General features: G+C 45.6%; 1 protein-coding gene across 2 annotated transcripts in view; it reads right to left on the bottom strand.

Moving 5' to 3' along the window:
• The window catches only part of Ube4b (ubiquitination factor E4B), a 114,201-nt gene that overhangs the window by 75,932 nt on the left and 15,491 nt on the right, over positions 1 to 22,778 (bottom strand). For both annotated transcript variants that reach the window (XM_038332464.1, XM_038332463.1), the window contains exon 2: positions 2,229 to 2,415. In XM_038332464.1, coding sequence (XP_038188392.1) covers positions 2,229 to 2,415 — 187 coding nt within the window. The remainder of the gene's footprint in view (positions 1 to 2,228; positions 2,416 to 22,778) is intronic.

Here is a 22,778-nt window from a genome sequence, read left to right as displayed (position 1 = left end):
GAAGCCACCAAGTGAGGCTGACAGAAATAAACAGACTCAGCAGAGCTCCCACCCCACACTCATTCAGGTCTGCACAGGGTGCGAGAGCAAAAGATGGAGGCCCAGGACTTGCTCCAGAAGACTGAAGATGTGTGGGAGCTGCAGGGAAATGGGAGAAATGCGCTCCATTTCACCGGTGTCGAAGGGAGAAGCACCACACTGCGCACACGCTTGCAATGTCTCAGCACAGCTAGTGAAAGCTCACCTGGAGTACAAAACCTCCCCAGACTGGAAAGAAAAGGAGCCATGGGAAGCGAGGCTTTGCGCGGTGATAGGACATGGTATCATAGGTACAGGCATTGATGAGGCAGCACAGTGTGTCCTAACAAGAATAGGAAGCCACATGGAAGCCATGACAAAGCTTATACATGCTCCCTTCTGCATGTGTGTTTCCTCCACACACTGAGAGTGTGCACGGAGAATGATGTGTTACACACTTGGTAGAGAGTGGAAAAGTGAACAGAACAGAGAAACATGGCATAGCTGCCTGGACATGCTGGGTCTACTTAAACTTGTGATCATGGATTCTAAATGAGATGGCCAGACCACGTGGCTGTGTGAGCTCTTCTCCAGCCTTGCTCCAAGGCAGGAGGCAGAAAGCAGGTGGGGAACGGACTTAACCACAACTGTGCTACAACCTAGCAAGAAAAACAAATTCCAGAACTGCAGGGATGGCCCGATCACAGCAAGGAGGCAGTACAGTTGTGAGCACATTTCCCAAGGAAAAGACAACTTAGTCCTGGAATCCTGAATGCTTATCTGCAAACTGCCACAGCTACTCAGCCCACGTGCTCACACAGGGGTTCTTCCTGTTATCACACTGCAAGAATGATGGACAGGCTTTTATCCACACCGAGAAGCAGCCACTGAGGGTTAAAGACCCAAGGCGACAGAAACTGCAAATGCTCATAGGTTTCAAGAGAAAGGGGGCTGTCTGGACGGCTATGGCAGAGCTCAGAGCTGGAGTGAGAGCTGGACATCAGATATTATAAACGACACTCACAGCTTGCACAGCACATTTGCGTCTTCTCCATAACTGCAAAATCTACGAGATTACCATGTTTGATAGAAGGCACATGCGTGAGTGGATATCATCTTTCCCTGAGAAGGAAAAGACCCTGAACATCGCCTGGGAGCTCATTTGTTTTAAAGAAAAGAAATTGTACCAGAGTTAAGCAGTTCCCCAGGAGACAGCTACAAATATATAGGTGGAGCTGATTCCTGTAGAGCTGGGGATTGAACCCTGAGCCTCACACATGCTGGCAAGTGCTCTGCCATCCACAGCACATCTGGCATCCAATGTAATTTAGAGGAAAAGTCTGTGCCAATGCAGCCCAAAGACAAGAGTGTCACCATTTGACCATTATTTCAATCTTGAATTTGTAAACAATTTTTTGTTTGTTTCTGCGTGTGTGCGCATGCCCACGAGCATGAGTCAAAAGTTGGTGATGGACCCACGTGGTGGTGGCGCTCACCTTTAATTCCAGCACTCAGGAGGAAGGACACAGGTAGATCCCTATGAGTTTGAGGCCAGCCTGGTCTACAGACTGAGTTCCAGGACAGCCAGCGCTACACAGAGAAACCCTGCCTCAAAAAGAACCCAAAGTTGATGATGGCTGTCTTTCTCATATTTTTTTTGAGCCAGGGCCTCCCACTGAATCTGGAATTTACCTACTGACTAGACTGGCCAGCCATGAGTCTTAAAAGTCCCTACCTACTCAATGTTAGGGTTACAGACATGAGTCTCCGAACCAGTTTTTAAAAAGGTGCAGAGAATAAGAATATGGGTCCTCACACGTATGCAGGAATCACCCACCAAGCTCTCTCCCCAGCCCCTAGAGAACTTTAAGACATGACAGAGGACTGGGGTAAAGCACATGCTATTAGAGAGGAGGAATGGGGTGGAGGAGAGACACATCAACCAAATTCACAAAACCAGCAGAGTCAAATTCAGTCTTGGCCACCTCCTAAGGCCAGACCTGAGCCTGCTGGTAGAGCTGGGAGGGGGTGGGGGAGGAATGAGTTTGCAAGTCTTCACAGGTCACTATCAAAATGAACTGAAACAGTGAAATACTCAGCAGTGACCTTTAGGCCACTGACTGTTTTAAATTGTGTGGTAACTTGTGTGGTAACATAGGGATGATGACATCAGAGGTACAACTGCTTCCAGGTCGGAGGCTGAGGCTCACCTGCTGCACCTATGGGGGAGGTAGCTGGGGTCATGCTGTGGACATTGAGACCAAGACTCTGGGAAGGGCCTGGGGCTGATGCAGGTATTGGAGGTCCTGGAGGGTTCTCCCTCTGGGGAGACGTAAGCGGGGTGCTTGGTTGGGAGGTCTGTCCACCAGCAAGTCGTGCCAGGCGCCTCCGGCGAATCTACAAAAGGGAAAGAGAGAGGACATTCTGTAACTAAAAGCAGAAACACAACTACCTGTAAGAACAATGACATCCATGTACTAAATAAAGGCCATCAACAACCATTCCCAGGCTTAGCAGCACAGCAGTCCTCGAAACCAATATACTGAGAAAAGTAACAAGGCAAAGCTAGTACTCTAGGTTTGGTTTGTGCTTGCTGTGCAGGTCAGAGGACAATCCCAAGCCATAGCCCTCACCTTCTCCTAGTATAACCTGGGTCTTGTTCCCCACTGCACTGAGCATGCTAGCTGCCCTCCCTTCCTCCAGGGCATCTGTTAAGTCTCAGCCACCGCAACCCTTCACCCCCTACTTCGCACCCCTGTATGTCTAGAAATAAGCTCAAACTGACCTACAGGATTTCTGGTGGTTAAATAAAAAGTCAGTGCTCCTGAGGAACTGATGAGACGGGTTTTCTATCCCCAAAAGGAGTCCCTCCCATCCAGCTACTTGGCCTCATGTAATCTGTATGATTTGTCCGCCCCACACTCTCTTGCTACTCTGGCTATGCCCGGTCTGTTGCTGTCTCCCACCCCACCCCTGTTCTCCCACTTCCCTAGCCCTGCCCATGTCCAGGCTGCTTTCTTCTCTCTGCTCGGCACTCCTCCAGATGCCCTGGCTATTTTTTCTCTTACTCACAAAATAAATCTTCCCCTAATAGAGTGGTCATCCAGGCAGTTTCTTTACTGTACCCTTCACAAGCACTGGGAATAAAAGCACACACTACTGCGTCTGGCTTTATGTGGGTTCAAGCTTGGGCAGCAAAGACAAGGCTCAGTGAAGAAAGCCCACAGCCTGGTCTACAGAGCAAGTTCCAGGACAGGCTCCAAAGCTACAGAGAAACTCTGCCTCAAAAAAACAAAACGAAACAAAAAAAACAAACAAAAAGATATAAGACACTCATACACAAAATAAAAATAAATCTAAAAGAATTAAAATAAAAGTCAATTTCATTCAAAAGGAGAAAGAAACAAAAGTTAAGACATAAATTTTATTATTTGCTTCAAGAGCAAAATATTTAGGCTGCTTTTTTTTGCTGTTTTTCATATGATCAAAAAGAAAATATAGCCTGCTATTCTTCCCCGACCAAGGACTGAGAATACATACACAGAGCGGATCACAGCCACGCTTCCCTTTCAGTGGCTGACAACTAGGCGAGAGGTTCACAAACCTCCACCACCCCTCACCTGGCGGCTGGGCAGCTCCATGGGCTATGCACCAGTACAACTGCTGGATGTGAGCGGGCATCACAGAAAGAAGCCAGACCCTGGACACACTCCTACCAGGAGTACAGCAAAAGGTAACAAGGACAAACTCACTTGAACCTAGGATGTGTGTCACTCTCACGCAGTACGACTCCTGCTCCTTTTATCACTGTCAGACCAAGGAAATGTCCTGAGTCCTCTGCCCCAAACGGAGCAGCTCCTCCTGCTGCCTGTGCTGCAGACATGCCAGCCACTGCCTTCACCCTAAACCTGAGCATCTCCCATAGTGACTAGCTTAGGTTTCCTTAACTGGATTAAATCATCTGAAAACAAGATTAGGAGAACTCGAACAGTGGTTCCCAACCTTCCTAACACTGCGGCCCTTTAAGTCCGTTCCTCGTGCTGTGGTGACCCCCGACCATCAAACTATTTTCGTAGCTGCTTCATCACTGTAATTTTGCACCTGCTATGAATTGTAACGTAAATCTCTGATATGCCACCCTGTGGAAGGCTTGCACTACTCTCAAAGAGGTTGCAACCCTGAGAACCACGGAGATAGAGAGACAGCACAATTGAGAAAGTTCTTGCTTGACCAAGCATGAGGGCCTGCATTCAGGTCTCCAGCAACCCCTACCCCGTCTCCTCCTCCCAAGCTGCATGAGAGCTACCACAACCACCAGGCTTTATCTAGACACTGGAGATTGGACTCTGGCCTCAAGCTTACAGAGCAAGGGCTTTATCCACTGAGAAACCTCCCAGTCCCAATTTTCCTTTTGCTTTGTTTGCTTGCAGTGATGGGGTTGGACCACAGGGCCTTCCACATTCTAGGCAAGCACCCTGCTCTTAAGTCAGTCCCAGCTCAAAGAATAATTTTCTTTGAAAATTGAGATAAAAACTTCATCTTGAAATTAAAGTATGCTAAGTTTTGATGTCTATTGACTTTGGTATTAATGAAGGGGCTGTAGAGATGGCTCTGTGGTTAAGAATGTGCACTGCTCTTAGACAGGCCTTGAATTTGGTTCCCTGCACCCACGATGGATGACTCAAAACTGTCGGGACTCCAGTCCCAGAGGATTCCCCCTGATCTGGCCTCCCCCACCACTGCACACTTGAGCAAAAGCACACAGAAAAACACACATAATTAAAAGTAAAAATAAATACTTAAAATTTTATTATATTTTACTATTTTGTGTGAATGGGTGTTTTGTCTACATGTATGCCATTGTACCACTTAGGGCAGTGAGAGCCCTTGGAGGCCAGAAGACTGATCTGCTGAGAGTGTAGTTACAGATGGCTTTAAGCCACTATGTGGGTGCTGGAATTGGACCCAGATCCTCTGGAAGAGAGCTAGGGATCTGAACCACCTAGCTATCACTCCAGCCTCAAAAACAAATCCTTTTTTTAAAAATGTAAAGACATTACTATAAACACTGATATGAACAGTCCCCACTCACCAAGGAGCTCTGATTTCTTTAGTCATATTTTATTTGGCTCATCTCATAGTGACTTGATACACTAACTTCAAGCACAGTTATCTTTCCGTGTTGCTGTGATCACAGATTCTGCCATTGCCTTTACAGCAACCAGTACTTCCGTGCTCACAAAGCATTCCATCACTGCATGCTACCAGTGCACCTCATCACCATAGCTCAGGTCACTGCTTTATGGCTTTGGCTGCTGCTACTACACGTGCTGTACCTGTTATGTCTTCACTAAAAGGTTGCGCATGCCCAAAATCAGTATTTTGTTTCGGTGTTTGCAACAGCTCTCATGTAGTCTAGGATGACCACAAACTCATTATTTAACTAAACTTCTGACTAACTGTCTCTGCCTCCCAAGTTACAAGCACGTGTCAACAAATGTCCATACTCAGCTCAAAACAAGTTTTAAGGCTGGAGATTTGTCTCAGTGTTAAGAGTACTTGCTGCCCTGGCAGAAGACCAGAATTCGCTTCCCAGCACCAACACTGGGTAATTTACAACTGCCTGGAACTCCAGCTCCGGGAGATCTACTGCCTTCTTCTGGCTCCACAGGTACCTACGCTCAAGTGCACAAACACAAATACAGAAAAATAAGACTAAATCTTTTTTTTAAGTTTTACAAAACAAACAAAAGCAGTTTTACAACACTGTTCACTGCCAAAGCCTTAGCAGGTACTAATTGAATGTGAGAAGGAGGTAAAGAGGAGCCTCCAGGAAATGGAAATGTCAACAGTAAATAAAACCACTTGGAAGAGACCTAAAAGAAGCGGAAGCTGAAACTTCAGAGCAACATCTCTGCTATCTGGAAAGGGTAAGTATCTGCTTCTGTGAAAATGAAAACTTGTAACTTTCTGTTTTGTATTTACTAACTAAAAATGTCAAGGAAGTACAAGGTGGTCACAAAGTCCCTCAGAAACACTGCGGACACAAAGACATTCTTTTTTATTCTGGGGACCATCTTGGACTTGTCTGGACATCTTCAAAGGAAGTAGCTAGTGAAAGCAATCATCAGTTTGTTATTTTATGGACAGCCTTTATTTTGGGCCAGTCTCAGGTAGCCCAGGCTGACCCTAAACTCATTGTGAAGCCAAGGATGACCATGTATTTGTGATCTTTCTGCCTCTACTTCCAGAGTGCTGGGATTAGAGGACAACGACGACACACCTGCCTATGCCACGTTAGGGATTGAGCACAGAGCTTGGTGAATGGTAGGTGAGCACTCTACCAACTGAGCTATCGCCCCGCCCCCGTCCCAGCAAGAGCTATTATGATGTAAGGTAGAGTATAATATAGGCTGATCAGAGTGGGTTTAAGAAGGGAGCAGTATGTGGAGCAGGAAGTACAAATTCCTGCTATAAAGAAGAGCAGATCAACAGCGCGGAGAAGCAGAACACAGACAGGCTCCTGATGGTTTGTTTATAAAGACAAGGAAGAGGGTAGTGAAGCTGCATCTGGATGGGAAAGATGGGGATGAAGGCAGCAGGGCAGCGCCTGAACCAGGACCGCATATATGGAGAGTAAATGAGTCACTGTCTCCTGAGCAGTGGCCCTGCACAGCAGCACACGGCTCCGCACAGCAACAGGTAAGAGGGCAGGAGATGCAGCTGCAGAAGAAGCTGGGGAAATCCCCTTCCAACCTCCTTTCTCTTCTTGGTAAAACACAAAACAGGGGCATCAGCTGAGAACTGGGCGTGGAAAGAGGAACAGGAAGGTGCTATGGAGACAGAGGACACGATGGCATAAAGTCAGCAGCTGAGCACCTGAGATCAGTGTCCTGATCAAGATGAAACCAATGAGGCCAACCAACATGCTGCGTCCCTGTCTCCAGCCAGAGCTTCACAGAGGCATTGTGGGCAAGACAGACTCAGCCCCAGGCAAGTGATGCCACACAATGAGGTTGCTCAGAGAAAGGGGGACAAGTGAGTGGGAGTGACGATGGTTCATGGAATCTGCACTGATGAAGGCACAGAAGGACTTGACTGAGGAGCAGTAATGCATGTGAGGGTCTTCAAGAAGCGTGGTTCATTAGGTCCATAACAAAACCCAAGTGCTGGAAGCCCCATGGCTAAGCGCTGTAGCCTGTGAATCTGGTCAGCACAAGTCAGCCCCCAGTGTCACCGTCTCCTCAGCGAGAAACAGAGCTATTGAACCCATCTCTGCAGTTTTCCAAGTCAGTGTTTGACCTGTCAAGGTGGTACAGTTGTCCCTCAGTGTGCATAAGAACCACTTCTGGGATTTACACATTAAATCTTCACGGAGGTGCTAAGATACTGGCACAAGACTGACACAGATCACCTCAAGTAACTATCTCCAGGCTTACAAAGCAAAACAATGCGAATGTTAGCAAAATAGTTATTATACTATATTGTTAAAAAGAGACAAAAATCATATCGATGCTAAGTACAGACAAAATCGACGTGCAGTGCAAAAGAATACATAGTACTAAACACTCGGGGAATTGGCAGGACTGTGAGTTCAAGACTGGCATAAACTACAAAGGGACCGACACTTGGGAGGCAGAGGCAAGCAGATATCTATGAGTTTAATGCCAGCCTGTCCATCCACACAGTGAGCTGCAGATCAATCAATGATACATAGTGAAACATTGTCTCAAAAAAATAATTGAAATAAAATAATATAAATGAATTAGAACCAATAATAGCAGAAAGATATTCAAAAGAAGATAAATTAACCATAGCTTATTGCTGCACTCAAATCTATAGAGTAACAGAATGTTGGGAAATATTTGATCAAACTGTGAACCCTGAATTTGCATTTCCATTAATTAAATAAAATTAATTTTGGGCCAACAGACTGAGTTAGCAACTAGTTGACAGAAAGTAATCACAGACCATCAGAAAAGAAGAGAAACGCCAGAAGTAGGAAGGAGGGAGTTGGAGAAGCATGTGTTTTTTGAGTTTTTGCTTTGTTTTATTTTGTTTGCTTGTTTGTTTTTGGCAGAACAGAAGGACAATCTCTTGGATCTACGCCAGCAGGAGAGAAGGTCAACTAGTTGCTACTCAACCTCTCTGAGCTAGCAGGTTTTCACCCAGCCTTTGAATTTGAGTCTTATTTAAATAGAATGACAGAGATTTAGTTAAACCTACCCCTAGCAGTTACAGCAGAGCTGGTGCCTGAAGGAACAGAAACTATAATTGTGGCTGAAATAGCTGTAGATTAAGGTACAGCCACTGCGTTTAAGTTAAAGCAACAATCAAATTAGCCAATACTCTACAGAACAGCATGGGTGATGCTTACATAGGATATCAAACAAAAGAAACCATATGTAAAACAAAGCAAAACAAAAGCAGAGATTGTATGATTCCAGATATATGACATTTACAAACTAGAAAAACCAAGCTATTAATATGTGTGAAGATAATGATTATTCCTGGTAAGATGGGCTGAGAATGGGGAGAGGTAGACGTGAGCTTCAAGACAGGAAGAGGGGGCTTTAAAACAATAAATAAATAAATAAAGCCAAGCGGTGGTGGCATACACCTTTATTCCCTGCACTCAGGAGGCAGAGGCAGGTGAATCTCTGTGAGTTAGAGGCCAGCCTGGTCTACAAAGTTAGTTCCAGGACAGGCTCCCAAAGCTACAGAAAACCCCGTCTTGAAAAAACAAAAACCAAAATAAAACCAAAAACCTTAATGAATTATAATTACATGGTAATAACACATTAATGTAATTAATTCACCTTATTCACTGGTTGCATTTGGGTTGTGTAGAAGATTGTCTTAATTATAGAAAAACTGTATTAAAGTACTCATACAAAAACAAAAACCTGGCTGGCTGCCTGGCAGGGCTCACACCTATAATCTCAACAGTCTACTACTGGAGGCAGAGGCTAGGAAGTTGCTCAGCCAATCAGGGCACTTTCCACCAAGCCTGACAACTCAAGTTCAACCCTGGGACACACACACACACAGTACAAGAAAACATCTAACTCCTACAAGTTGTCCCCTGACCACCAAGTGGATACTGTACCCCTTCCCCCAAAATTAGATATATAAGTTGTTTTTAAAAAAAAAAAAAGAAAGAAAGAAAGAAAGAAAGAAAGGGAAAGGAAAGGAAAGGAAAGGAAAGGAAAGGAAAGGAAAGGAAAGAAAGCTGAGGCAAGAAAACCGAGAGTGGGCTGGAGAGCTGACTCAGAGGTTAAGAGCACTGGTTGCTCTTCCAAAGGTCCTGAGTTCAATTCCCGGCAACCACATGGTGGCTCACAGACATCTGTAATGAGGTCTGGTGCCCTCTTCTGGCCTGCAAGCATACATGCAGACAGAACCCTGTATACATAATAAATAAATCTTTAAAAAAAAAAAAAAAAAGAACATCGAGAGTTGAAGGCTAGCCTGGTTATCGAGTGAGACCTGAACCCATCTCAAAACCAGACGAATAGAAATATCCTGTGGTGTATACTTACAATAGGTGTAAAGACATCATGGACATTCACATTATTTTTATAACTTCCATGTTAAAATACAGATACAATTTTTATGATTCTTTCCAAGCGTGGCTGAAGAAAAGGCACAGCTGTTTAGAGCGCTGGCTGCTTTTCCAGAGGACCCAGGTTTGGTTCCCAGAACCCACACGGCAGCTCACAACCATCTTGAACTGCAGTTTCAGGAGACCTGATGCCTTCTTCTGGCTTCTGTGGGTGTGCACATGGTACACAGACAAACCTGCACACACATACATAAGATACACACACACATACAAAATAAACATAGTAAGATTAAAAGACACCTTTCAAAGCCCACTAGAAAGGCTACTGGTTGAGAGTTTATGGTTTTCAATTGAATATAAACTAAAATATGTCCTAGAAACACTGCATTTACTGCCTGATACTGAAATTTGCAACACTTGACTTTTTAAAAGTGTGCTCATAAACGGGGCACAGTGACACTGGCCTGTAATCTGAGCTACTAAAGAGGCTAACACAGGAGGACTGCAAAACCACGACCAGCCTGGGTAACTTAGAACCATCTCAAAGCAAACTACAAAGTCAGGTCCTGACTCACTGGACAGATCTCCTCTATCCTGATTTCCCTGCCTGAGTCCCCTCCACTAACGAACCCGCAGCAAAGCGTGAGGAAGGACAGAGTCCAGACCTTGTGACACACACTGTGGGCTGTGAAGAGTTTAGAAACAGAGCCGTCCACAAAGGACACGAGTGAACAAACACTGTGACAACTGTCTTGCCCACTCTCCGTCTCTTTTAAATTATTATTTATACAAAATAATATTTTCATTGACTCTTTATTCATATCACTGCATTTTGCTCATCATACCCCCCAATCTTCCCTCCTTCCTTTTTTTAAAGCAATGTTTTAGGTTTATCAATTTTTTTCTGTATGAGTTCTTTGCCTGCATGTATGTTTGTCTATGCAGCATGCATGTGTGTCAGGTGCCCATGGACGTTAGAAGAGTAAACTGGATCCCTTGGGACTGAAGTTGCAGGTGGTTGTTAGCCATCCATGGGTGCTGAGATGTAGCAGCCTATGTTCTTAACTACCAAGCCATCTCTCCAGTGTCCCCTCCAATTTATTTTTTGATTATGTGTAAGAGTGTGTGTGTGTCTGCGTGCCTGTGTTTGGGTATATACATCTGAGTGCAGACACCTGAGGAGGCGAAAGGTGTCAGGCCCCCTGGAGCTAGAGTTATGATCAAGTGGGAGCCCCAGAGTGGCGTCAGGGATGACCCTGGTCCTCTGGAAGTGCAACAAGTACTCAAGCACTAAGTCAGTTATCGAGCCCCATTAACTTGCTTCTTGATAGTTCCCCTTCTTGTTTTTATGTCACACACAGGGAGAGACAGAGAGAGAGGCAGGGGATTAAATCTAGACTTCAAAATAGAAAAATGCCACACCCACGCCCATTCTTAAAGCTCTACTGGCAAGGGAGAAGCATGGAGCCGAGACATCTCTTTGAGCTGCCCACCACAACACTCTCAAGTTAACGCCCTCCACGGGCTTCCACAATGCTGGAAGTTTGGAAGATGTTTAGCAGCTTGGGACACCAAGAACAGCTAAGAGAGTCTCAAGAGGATGGCTTTGCCCAAGAGAAGGCAGAAGGGCTTATCTTGCTGGTGAAGATGTCGGCAGGAGATGTAGGTCAGGGAAGAGCATCTGCCTGGGTAGCCCAGGTTAATTCCCAGCACCAGGGGAGGGCAGAGGGAGGAAGGGGGCAATGTCACCTCACCACTGTCACATAAAGTCTGGATATGGCTTAGCAGTTAAGAGCACCTGCTGCTCCCAGAGGACCCGAGTTCAGTCCACAGCACCATGTCTGGGAGATCACAACCATCTTCCAGCTCCAGGGATCCGACAACCTCTTCTGGTCTGGGAGGGCATCTGCACACACCTCTCCTCCCCACGCCCACACTCACCCCACATGCAGCTGGAGATAGCAGGATATACACGATAATCACCCCAGCACTCCAGAGAACTGCTGAACTCCTTCCCGTTACCCAGTAAGCACACCGGCCTGGACATCTTTGGTAAACTTAAGTCCGCCTTTTTCTTGGTTTTGGAGACAGCATTTTTCTGTGTAGCCCTGGCTGTCCTGGATCTGTAGACCAGACTGGCCTTGAACTCACAGAGATCTGCCTGCCTCTGCCTCCTGAGTAAAACTTAGCTCCTTTGTGAAAGATTTCTTTCTTTGTACATCACGAAGCGAAAAGCTGAAAGCACGGCAAGGGAACTGTGCTGCAGTTTCGCAGCTGTGCGGGAGCCACATTACTAGAGCTTTCTGCCGGCCCTGTCTCACTTCGCATTTTTAAATGGCATTACAGCAGGGCTTTCCCCTAGTGGCTCCTCCCGAAGCTCTACTTCCCAGCCCCCTCCTCCAAATCGTGGGGAAGGCCACTGATGTCAGGTCAGACAGGCTAGGACCGGATGGATCAAACTGTTCCTCTTATTTTTAATAGCTTGTGGAGGGGGTGGGAGCGTCCACCCCCTACAAGCCTTGCTTTTCAACGAAAAATTTAAAAAGTAAATTCCAACACAGAGAGACACCACTTTCAAGTCTTACTCCGCAATGGCCTCCTTCTAAAAACATACTTCACACACAAGACCTTGCAGGTCTCAATGCAGACCTATCCCTCCCCTGTTCTTGACGAGAGGAAAGCAATCATAGGACGGTAACCTTTCCAGTTACAATGTCAGCAGCAGGCACATGGAGGGCACTGGAGATCCTAACACAAGACAGTACAGGGACAGTGAACTGAGCCAGACACGGCTGGAGCCAGAGACAGCACATTTCATTACCATTTCTTGGCTGAGGAGCCCACCTCCCATCAGTGATGTGCTCGGGGACACACCTCGAGGGCAAAGGCAACTGAGTGAGTCTAAAGGCGGACTGTGACTTCTCACCTCTCCCTTTTATGGCACAAGACAACAGACACTCCTACGGGACTATGGGAGACTATGGGGACTATGGGGACTGTGGGGGACTATGGGGGACTATGGGGACTATGGGGGACTATGGGGACTATGGGGGACTATGGGGACTATGGGGGACTATGGGGAGAGTGGGGGGCTATGGGGGACTCTGGAGGACTTTGGAGGACTATGGGGGGCTATGGAGGATTATGGGGACTATGAGGACTGGGGGACTATGGAGGGCTACAGAGGACTACAGGGGGCTACAGAGGACTACAAAGGACTATGGGGGGACTTTGCTGTATCAGTGACTTCTTCCTCTTAACTGCACTCGGTGACTGGGGTTTAAAATGGGGTATATTTTGAATGGAGTGTATTCTATGCTTTTCACGCTTACTAAGGATTTTAAGAAGCTGAACTGAAAGGCAAGTGGCTACAGTCATGTACTAATTTCTTTACATTTAAGAGGATACACATTTACCATGCAGCAGAAACTACTATTAGTGCAAATCTCACATAACATATAAGTGGCAAGGTGGCGAGTTTTTGGGTTTTTCATTTCTTCTTTCACTGTTTCTAATGACAAAAATGAAAACCATCATTTTTCCCAATGCATCACTAAAGCTTGGAAACATTTGGACATTGCTAAGCTCTATCCTGCTTTCCTGCTGAGACCCAGGGTGCCAAGGCAACTCCCACTGGGAAACACTATTAACTCTTCAGGCAAAGGAAAGAAGTCATGGTGAACTCTACCCAACCCAGAAGTGATTCCTAGAACTGCCACAACGTGCCATCAGTGTACGAGGAATGCAGTCCCCAGCCCCTAAGGAAGGGAGTTTGCGCACACAAAGAACTAGTCTTGTTCCTTCAACACACCTGGTGCCAGGAACACTTCCTGCCAGCTGCCCCTTCTCCCCTAACATGCTCCAATCCATGGGACTGCTCGGCACCCTTCTGGTTCTGTCTCTTGTATTACCTTCTCCATGAGGCCTTCAACCACCACTGCCCATGTCCCGCCATCTCTATGGCGCACCAAACCTGCAAACACTTCAGCACAAGTGTGTGTGTGGGGGGGGGGGGGGGGGGGTGAGTGTGTGTACACAAATTTATAAACTGAGAGAAAAGGTAAAAAAAAAAAAAATAACAGCTGATAATTCCAATCTATTCAACCTAACTGTAGCTATGAAGATTTTCAGAATAAAAAGTTGAGAGTTGATGGGGCTGGAGAGATGGCTTAGTGGTTAAGAGCACTTACTGCTTTTACAGAGGACCCAGGTTCAATTCCCAGCACCCACATGGTGACTCACAACCACCCAAAACTCCAGTTCCAGGGAACAGGATGCCTTCTTCTGATTCTGCAGGTATGCATATGGTGCAAATGTATTCCAGCAAACACACACACACACACACACACATACATACACATACATATATATATGTAGTGATATTTTGCTTATGTTTTAACAAATAAAGCTTGCCTGAAGATCAGAATGCAGAGCTAAGCCACTAGAAGCCAGGCAGTGGTGGCAAACTTTTAGTTCCTCCTTGGAAGGCAGAAAGAGCTCTGTGAGTTCAGGGCCACCCTGGGTTACACAAGACTTAATCTGTCTAAAAGAAACAGAGCTCACACAATGGTGATTCCAGCACTTGGGATTTCTTGCCTTTAATCCCAGCACTAGGGAGGTGGAGACAGGAGCAATATGGCTGAGCAGAGAGAGAAATATAACACGGGAGGAGACAGGAGCTCATAGCAGTTCGGGGTTTGGTGGAGACAGATGGAGTCTAGAGATGCAGTCTAAGGACAGGATCGCCCCTTCAGTCTGAGCATTGCAGAGGTAAAGAACGCTCTAGTGGCTGCCCTCTCTGCTTCTCTTATCTTCAGCATTAACCCTGTATCTGACACTGGGTTTTTATTATTAAGACCAACTAGAGTTCATATTACATATACATAAACTAAAAAGCCATGCTCAGCTGCTTGTGATGGACATGGAGCAGAATGAGCCAAGCTGTCCAAAAGCAGGGTGGAAGGATAAGGGGGGAGGCCATCAGAGTGCCACAGCAGCTGTGACAAGATGGAGGGAGTCAGAGCATGACTCAGCTTTCTTTCTGATGCTGTGACTCAGGCATCTTTCCATTCCAAGCCTCAGAAGAGGACTCATGAATCCCTGAACAAAATCCCATGGCTTGTTCAGGAGGCTGTGCTGTCTTACCATGGTCTCCACTTCCCGGAGACGCAAGGCAGTGTGCGGACAGCAGCATCTCGCCTTCTTCACTACTGGGCTCTCTTACACTGAGGATTAATGTCGTATTTAACCCCTCCCAGGGACAACTGTGAACAACTAGCACGTTCAAGAGCCTGAGCTATGCTTACATCTGATTGGGTATCTTTATCCAAGACACAGAAAGCTGTCAGGGTGAAGGACGGAAATGCACTGCCAGAGAGGCAGGTAGGTGGGTCTGCAGGAACTCACACTGCTTCCCCAACAAAGGCAAGTGTGTCCAGATGAGCTGAGCCACGAGTCAGGGCAGGCAGGCTGAGACAAAATCGCTTACCACCCTGAGGTCTGGACTTGCTTAGAAAGGCAAGGAAAAGACTAATGAAGTGTACACACAGGGGAGTAACTGGGACAGACGGCCACTAGGCACCATAGCACGAAGGTGGGACAAATACCACCCTGGCAATGAAGACATGGAAGAGAAAGGACACAACAGCAGAACTTGGCCATTCTTTAGAAGTGAGGTAAGAAGAAGTATCAGAAAGTGTAGATTTCAGGCCTGGCTATTTACATGAAGATAAAACTCTGTAAACTGAGAATACAAGAGATTTCTTCAAGCAAGCAAGGCAGCCAGGCAGGAGGCATGTGCCAGATTGTGGGAACGTGGGGGTAACTGTTGGAGCCCAAACGGTCATAGCAGCTTATATCTCTATCCCAGCAGTGAGAAGCTGGAGAATGGTGGTTTCCAAAGTTTCTCTGGTCAACCAAAATGGCTATCTCCAGATTCAATGTGAAATTGGCTCAAAATAATAATAATTAATAATAATAATAATAATAATAATACAGAGCCATAAACGAAAATAACTGAATGGATCTCAACCTTTTGCTTCTACAGGCTTCAACACACACACACACAAACACACACACGCACGCACGCACGCACACGCACATATGAGGGAAGGGTGCTGGAGGAGTTTTAATTAAACTACGGTATGAAGTATCTGCAAGAAACTCAGATCAGCCGGAGGCTGCAGAGCATGCCTGCAATCCCATCTCTTAGAGCCTGAGGCAGAGCATTTCTGTGGTCTGCCTGAGATACATAGGGAGACTGTATTAAAACTCTCAATGAAGGAGAACTACCTAACATGGTGAGGGCTTCCGGGCAGCCAGCACCCAGGCTGTGACACGACTGTCGCCGGCTGCTCCTCCACAAGTTTAATGAGAACTGGGGACTTTAAAAAATGAAGTAGAAAGATCTGAAAATCTTGTATTTTGCCCAGAAGGGAGCATGTTTAAAACCGGGACTAAGGAAGGCGTGATTTCTAAAAAAAGATTAAGGCTATTAAAAAGAAAAAAATCAAGCGAGCTGGAGATGGCTCAGCGGTTAAGAGCATCTGTTGCTCAAGCATAGGATGCACGCTCGACTGCAAGCATCCACATGACACCTTCGCCCACTGAGCCATTGTATGGCCCAAAGGACACAAGCTCAAAACTTGCATATCTCCAAAAAGAGTTACTTTTAATGCTATTCTTTACAGGGCTTTTGGATTTTTCTTCGGTTTGTTTTGGTTATGGATTTTTCAAGACAGGGATTCTTGCCTTGGCCATCCTGGAACTCACTCTGTAGATCAGGCTGACCTCAGACTCAGATCCGCCTGCCTCTGCCTCCCCAGTGCTGGAATTAAAGGCGTGTATCACTACCATCCAGCTTCCTCACAATTGTTAAATGTGTTATTTGAATTATTTTCTCAAATGAAGAGATATAAAGTCAGCTGAACTAGCACAGACTGCAGAAAACCTGAATGGATGACAAGAGTTTAGAGCCTGCAAATCAAGGTCCATAGGAACTGACACCCTCTTCCAGCCTCAGCAGGCTCCAGACATGCCAAGTGGTACACAGACATACAAGCAGGCAAAATACCCATGTACATGAAACAAAATTTAAGTTAAAAATATCCTTATGCACATAAAACAAAATAAGCCTATAAAGGTTGGGCAATTGTGGTACAGCCTTTAATCCCAGCACTCAGGAGGCAGAGGCAGGTGGATCTCTGTGAGTTCAAAGTCACCCTGGTCTACAGAGCGAGTACCAGGACAGCCAGGTCTATACAGAGAAACCAGTCTCAAAAAAAAAAAAAAAAAAACCCACAAAGAAATATATAACAATAAAGGCTTAATACTTAGCACAGTGTTCATTCTTGGAATCCCAAATCTCAACTTCTGGGAGATGGAAGACCAGTAGTAGTTCAAGGTCATCAGTGGCTGCACAGGTCGTTCAGGAGCAGTGTGGGTTACGTGGGACCCTGTCCCCCAAAAGACCCAAAAGATGGGGGATTTTCCAAGATATTCATCAACATTTGATTTGATTTGCACACACACCATGGCACAAAGGTCTCATCTTCCATCACGTGAGGCCCAAGCATCAAACTCTCATCATGAGACCTGATGGGAAAACCCTTCACCCGCTGACCCATCTTACAGGCTCTAGACCAGCAGCCTCAATCTGGGTGTCATGACCTCTTTGGGGGTCAAACCAACCTTTAACAGAGGTCACGTATCAGATATCCTACATGTCAGATATTTACATTATGATTCATAACAGTAGCAATGAAAATAATTTGATGACTGGGGTCACCACAACATAAGGAATTGTATTAAAGGATCACAGCATTAGGAAAGGTGACAGTCACTGGGTTCTACAAATTTTTCAAAAAGCCCTTGAGCTCGGTGTGGTGACACACTCCTGCAATCAGAGCACTCTGGAGGCTGAGGCAGCAGCATCCTAAGTCCCAGGACAGTCTGACCTAGACAATGAGATGCTATGTTGAGCAGGTAGGGGAGGAGGAAAAAAGGGAAGAGGAGAGAAGAAGTACTTCAACCCTTGACCTGAAAATAAAGCAGTAACCACAGGCCGTGGCTGAGCAAATAATGCTTCATCTTCAGTCTGCCTCAAAGCCAGTGACCCTCTAGCTGGGTCTAGCCTCGGTCAGCTGCAGCCTACCGGGATTGCCTCTCGGGAAGCATTTGCCCTTCCGCAGTAAGCATCAGAATATGGTGCCAAACAGCTCCATCTCGATTAGCATCTGTTTACTCGGAGAGAGCAGGGTTTGGTTTATTTTGTTCACTGCTTCAGCCTCAGCAGCCCTAACAATGTCTCATCCAGAGAGTGCTTGGCAAACATTTGCTGAACAATTGAACACTGTCCCCTAGAGACCTGTGAAACAGTCTTCTCAGAGACACACATCACACACAGCCCAGAGCCGTCTCCATCTTTCTGCTCTTGAATCTCTTTGAGGCTCAGATACTGTTTTCCTCTAGCTTAGGTTCTGCTCCAGGACAATAATATGAGTGTGTGACAAAGCTGCCATAGGGCACATCACCTTCGTTAGCTGACTGAGAGCATACAGGAGAGACCGGGAGGAGCATCCAGAGACCCCAGTTGGAGACATCACATGGCAGGGGACAGCCCCAAAAGAAACTGCTAAACCGCACTGCTCCTAGTTATTTCATTTGGTTGGTTTGGGTTTTTTGGTTGGTTGGTTGGTTTTTATTTTCTGAGACAGACCCTCACTATGTCATCCTGGCTGGCCTGCACTGTTAGTAGCCCAGGCAGCTTATTAATTCAGAGACTGCCCACCTGCCTCTGCCTTACTAGTGATGGGATTAAGGCTTGGCCACCATCTTTGGCTTCCCTGGGGGGTTTTGTTTGGTGCTAGGGTTGAACCTGGGTAAGAGGTCTCCCACTAAAGTTACATCCTCAGTTTTTTTTTCCTTTTGGTTTTTTGTTTTGTTTGGTTTTGTTTGATTTGGTTTTTTGATACAGGGTTTCTCTGTAGCTTTGGAGCCTGTCCTGGAACTAGCTCTTGTAGACCAGGCTGGCCTCGAACTCACAGAGATCCACCTGTCTCTGCCTCCCGAGTGCTAGTATTAACTGCTAGTATTAAGGGCACCACCACCCAGCTTGTTTTGCTTTTTTGAAACAAGGTCTCACTGTGTAACCCAGGCTGGCCTTGAACTTTCAGTGGTACTCCTGCCTCAGCTTCTCCAAGAGGAATTACAAGACTGTGTCAATAAGTGCCAGGTGTTAAACAGCACCAAAACCCTTTTTAAGAGTACTGGGAGCCGGGCGGTGGTGGCGCACGCCTTTAATCCCAGCACTCGGGAGGCAGAGGCAGGCGGATCTCTGTGAGTTCGAGACCAGCCTGGTCTACAAGAGCTAGTTCCAGGATAGGCACCAAAGCCACAGAGAAACCCTGTCTCGAAAAACCAAAAAAAAAAAAAAAAGAGTACTGGGAAAGGATGGTTTCTAAGGACCTCCTGAGCCTGGCTCCCTAGCACCCACATAAAAACTGGGCAGGAGCTTACATCTGTAATGGGGAGGGGGTTGTCCACAGGCAGATTTCTAGAGCTCACCGATCAGTCAATGGAGCCAAGTGATGGACCACAGATCCAGTGAGCTCTTGTTCATGAAAATAATGGGGAGAGCAATCAGGGGAAACAGTAACACTGACCTCTGGTCTCCAGGAACACAAGTTCTCTCTCTCTCTCTCTCTCTCTCTCTCTCTCTCTCTCTCTCTCTCTCTCTCTCTCACACACACACACACACACACACACACACACACACACACACACCCCAACCATACACATACACAAAAAAATAATTAACTGGACATGGTGTCAAAGAAAAAAGGAAAAAAGTTAAAATATTTTAGCTGGGAGGGGAAGCACACACCTGTAGCTGCAGGGGTATCCCTTGACTCCCAAAGCCTGCACCACACAGCAATACCTTGCCTTGAAAAATTAAGTAAAAACAATTTTTTGAAAACCCTGCTACAGGGTGGCAAGACTACTCAGTGGGTAAAGATGCCTGCTACATGAGACTGATGAGCTGGGTTCAACCCATGAGACCCATACAGAGGAAGGAGAGAACTGATTCCAGAGAGTGGTCCCCTGTACCCCCACTACCAACCCCCCAGACATTGTTGCCCATGTGCACCAACACATAAACACACAAATAATAAACGTAAAATTAAAATCAAACCAGTTAATTAGAAATAGTTATGCTTTTTAATTGATTATCAAAATTATTTATAATCGGGGCTGGAGAGATGGCTCAGTGGTTAAGAGCACCGCCTGCTCTTCCAAAGGTCATGAGTTCAATTCCCAGCAACCACATGGTGGCTTACAACCATCTGTAATAAGATCTGGTGCCCTCTTCTGGCCTACTGAGAATACTGTATACATAATAAATAAATAAATCTAGCCGGGTGGTGGTGGCGCACGCCTTTAATCCCAGCACTCGGGAGGCAGAGGCAGGCGGATCTCTGTGAGTTCGAGGCCAGCCTGGTCTACAAGAGCTAGTTCCAGGACAGGCTCTAAAAAAGCTGCAGAGAAACCCTGTCTCGAAAAAACAATAAATAAATAAATCTAAAAAAATTATTTATAATCAATCAAGAGGCTGTGGAAGGAGAATGAAGAACTCTAGGCATCTAGGACAGCCTGGGCTACATAGTAAAAGCAATGCCTCAGACAAACAAAAGGTGGCTCTTCTTGTGATGAAACTCTTCAGCAAGGACCGGTAGTCTGCATCACAAGGTCAGAACTAATACAAAGTAATGAGGCTAATTAAGGCTACTATCCTAGCCCAGAAATACCAAGATGCTACCTCCATCGCAAGTGAGTTCAAACAGGCTATACCTTCTTACTCAGGGCAGGTTTAGTGTTAACATATTTCTGGAAGGAGGGTCTGAGGACAGAGTCTCATTATGTAGCCCTCTGTCCTGGAACTTGTTCTGTAGACCAGGCTGATCCTGAACTCACAGAGGTCAGCTTGCCTTTGTCTCCAGAGGGCTGGGATTAAAGGCCTACGCCGACACTTTGTATTTACACTCTCTGATTGTCTCACAAAATGATCTTTGTTTAGACCCAAGTTCACTCTTCCTGGAGGTAGGAGCACAGGACTGGGTGGTAGAGTACTCACCCAGCATGTCCTCCCTGAGTTTGATCAGAAAATGGCAAAGACAAACAAGCCCCTCTTAGGAAATCTATATGCAGCAAAGAAAATTATTCTTTTTTTATTTTTAACAACTTTGTTTCTCTCATTTCACTCAAAAATTTTAACTGCTACTTTTTTTCTGAGACTCCCCCAATATGTTCCCAATATTATAAACATGGGAATTTTATTGTTAAATTGCACAAAAAGAATTCTAGAGAATGTCTGGTGTGGTGGTTCAGAGCAGCAATTCCGCTACTTGACAGGCCAGATTGCTGTGACTTCCAGGCCAGCCTTAGCTACAGAGTGAGATAATGTCTAAAAAATGGGGTGGGGTCAAGTGACTATAAATAATAAAGGCTACTAATTTTTTTTCACTTTCTAGTAATTTTTATTTCCTTCCCAAAATTAATTTTCCACATTAGGACATCCATATATTAAATTTTTCTCTGTAAATATATTTTATTATCTCTGAAAATTTGTAGTCTGAGCTGGGCAGTGGTAGTGCACGCCTTTAATCCAAGCCCTTGGCAGGCAGAGAAAACCAGGAGGATCTCTGAGTTCGAGGCCAGCCTGGTCTACAGAGTGATTTACAAGATAGCCAGGGCTGTATGGAGAAACCCTGTCTCAGGGAGAAGAAAAACTGCAATCTGTACACTATTTGTGACTGACCTATGCTGTGGGACATTGGTCTATATCCTGTCAATTATATCTTAAATAAACACTGATTGGCCAGTAGCCAGGAAGGAAGTATAGGAGGGACAACCAGGTAGGAAATAAAGGCAGGTCAATAAGAACAGGAGAATTCTGGGAAGAAGGAAGCCCATTCCTCCGCAGTCCTGACCAGACCAGAGAAGCAAGATGTGACTCCCCCACCGAATAAGGTACAGAGCCATGTGGCTAACATATACTAAAATAATGGGCTAATATAAGTTATAAGAGTTAATAAGAAGCCTGAGCTAATGAGCCAATCAGTTTATAACTAATGTAGACCTCTGTGTGATTTCTTTGGGACTTAACGATTACGGGAACCGGACAAAACAGAAACCCCAGACAACAGACCTAAATAACTGATGTGCCAGTCTAATATGTATTTACAGATAAAAATTATACTATAATACTTGGGAGCCTGAGGATGGAGGATCCCAAAGTCAAGGATAGCCTAAGTTTTATATTAAGTTCCTATCTTAAAAGCAAAAAAACAAAAACAAAAAACCCACTAATACTATAAGACAAATATGTGTATGTATGTATGTATGTATGTATGTATGTAGAGATTGTATGGGTATTTTGACTGCCTGTATGTCTATGCACCACCTGTGTGCCTGCTTCCATAAGAGGGGGTCAGATTCCTTGGTACTGGAGTTGCAGACAGTTGTGAGTGCCATCATGTGGGTTCTAGGAATCAAATCTGAGTATTCTGAAAGAGCAATCAGTGCTTTTTATTGCAAAGCTATCTGGCCCAGGATTTTACACACATACAAACACACCCTTTTTTTTCTTGTTTCATTTTGTTTTTTGAGACAAGTGTTTCTCTGTGTAGCTCTTGTTCTCCTGGAACTTGCTTTGTAGACCAGGCTGGCCTCAAACTCAGAGATCCTCCTGCCTCTGCCTCCCAAGTCCTTGGATTAAAGGTGTGCACCATCACCGCCCAGCAGGATTATATTTTTAAAAAACATTTTATGTAAGTTATGGTCTCATGCATAATTCATATTTCATGAAAACAAGACTTTATACTATCAAAGGACAGAGAGACAGTTGAGCAGTTATGATCGCTTGCTGCTTTTTCAGAAGACCAGGATTCAAGAACCCACATGGCAGCTCACAAGTATCTCTAACTCCAGTTCCAGGGGATCTGACGCTCTCCTCTGGTCTCCAAGGGCACCAGGTACACAAGTAGTGTGCATACATACATGAAGGCAAAACATCCATATAACAAATCTTGTTGGGCAGTGGTGACACATAATCCCCCCTGTAATCCCAGCACTTACACGGCAGAGGCAGGTGGATCTCTTTGAGTTCCAGGACAGCCAGGGTGGTTACACAGAGAAA

This window comes from Arvicola amphibius, chromosome 6, assembly GCF_903992535.2.
Source record: "Arvicola amphibius chromosome 6, mArvAmp1.2, whole genome shotgun sequence".
Taxonomy (NCBI): Eukaryota; Metazoa; Chordata; class Mammalia; order Rodentia; family Cricetidae; genus Arvicola; species Arvicola amphibius.
Note: the sequence above shows the minus strand (reverse complement) of the source record. Positions and strands in the feature narration are given on the sequence as shown.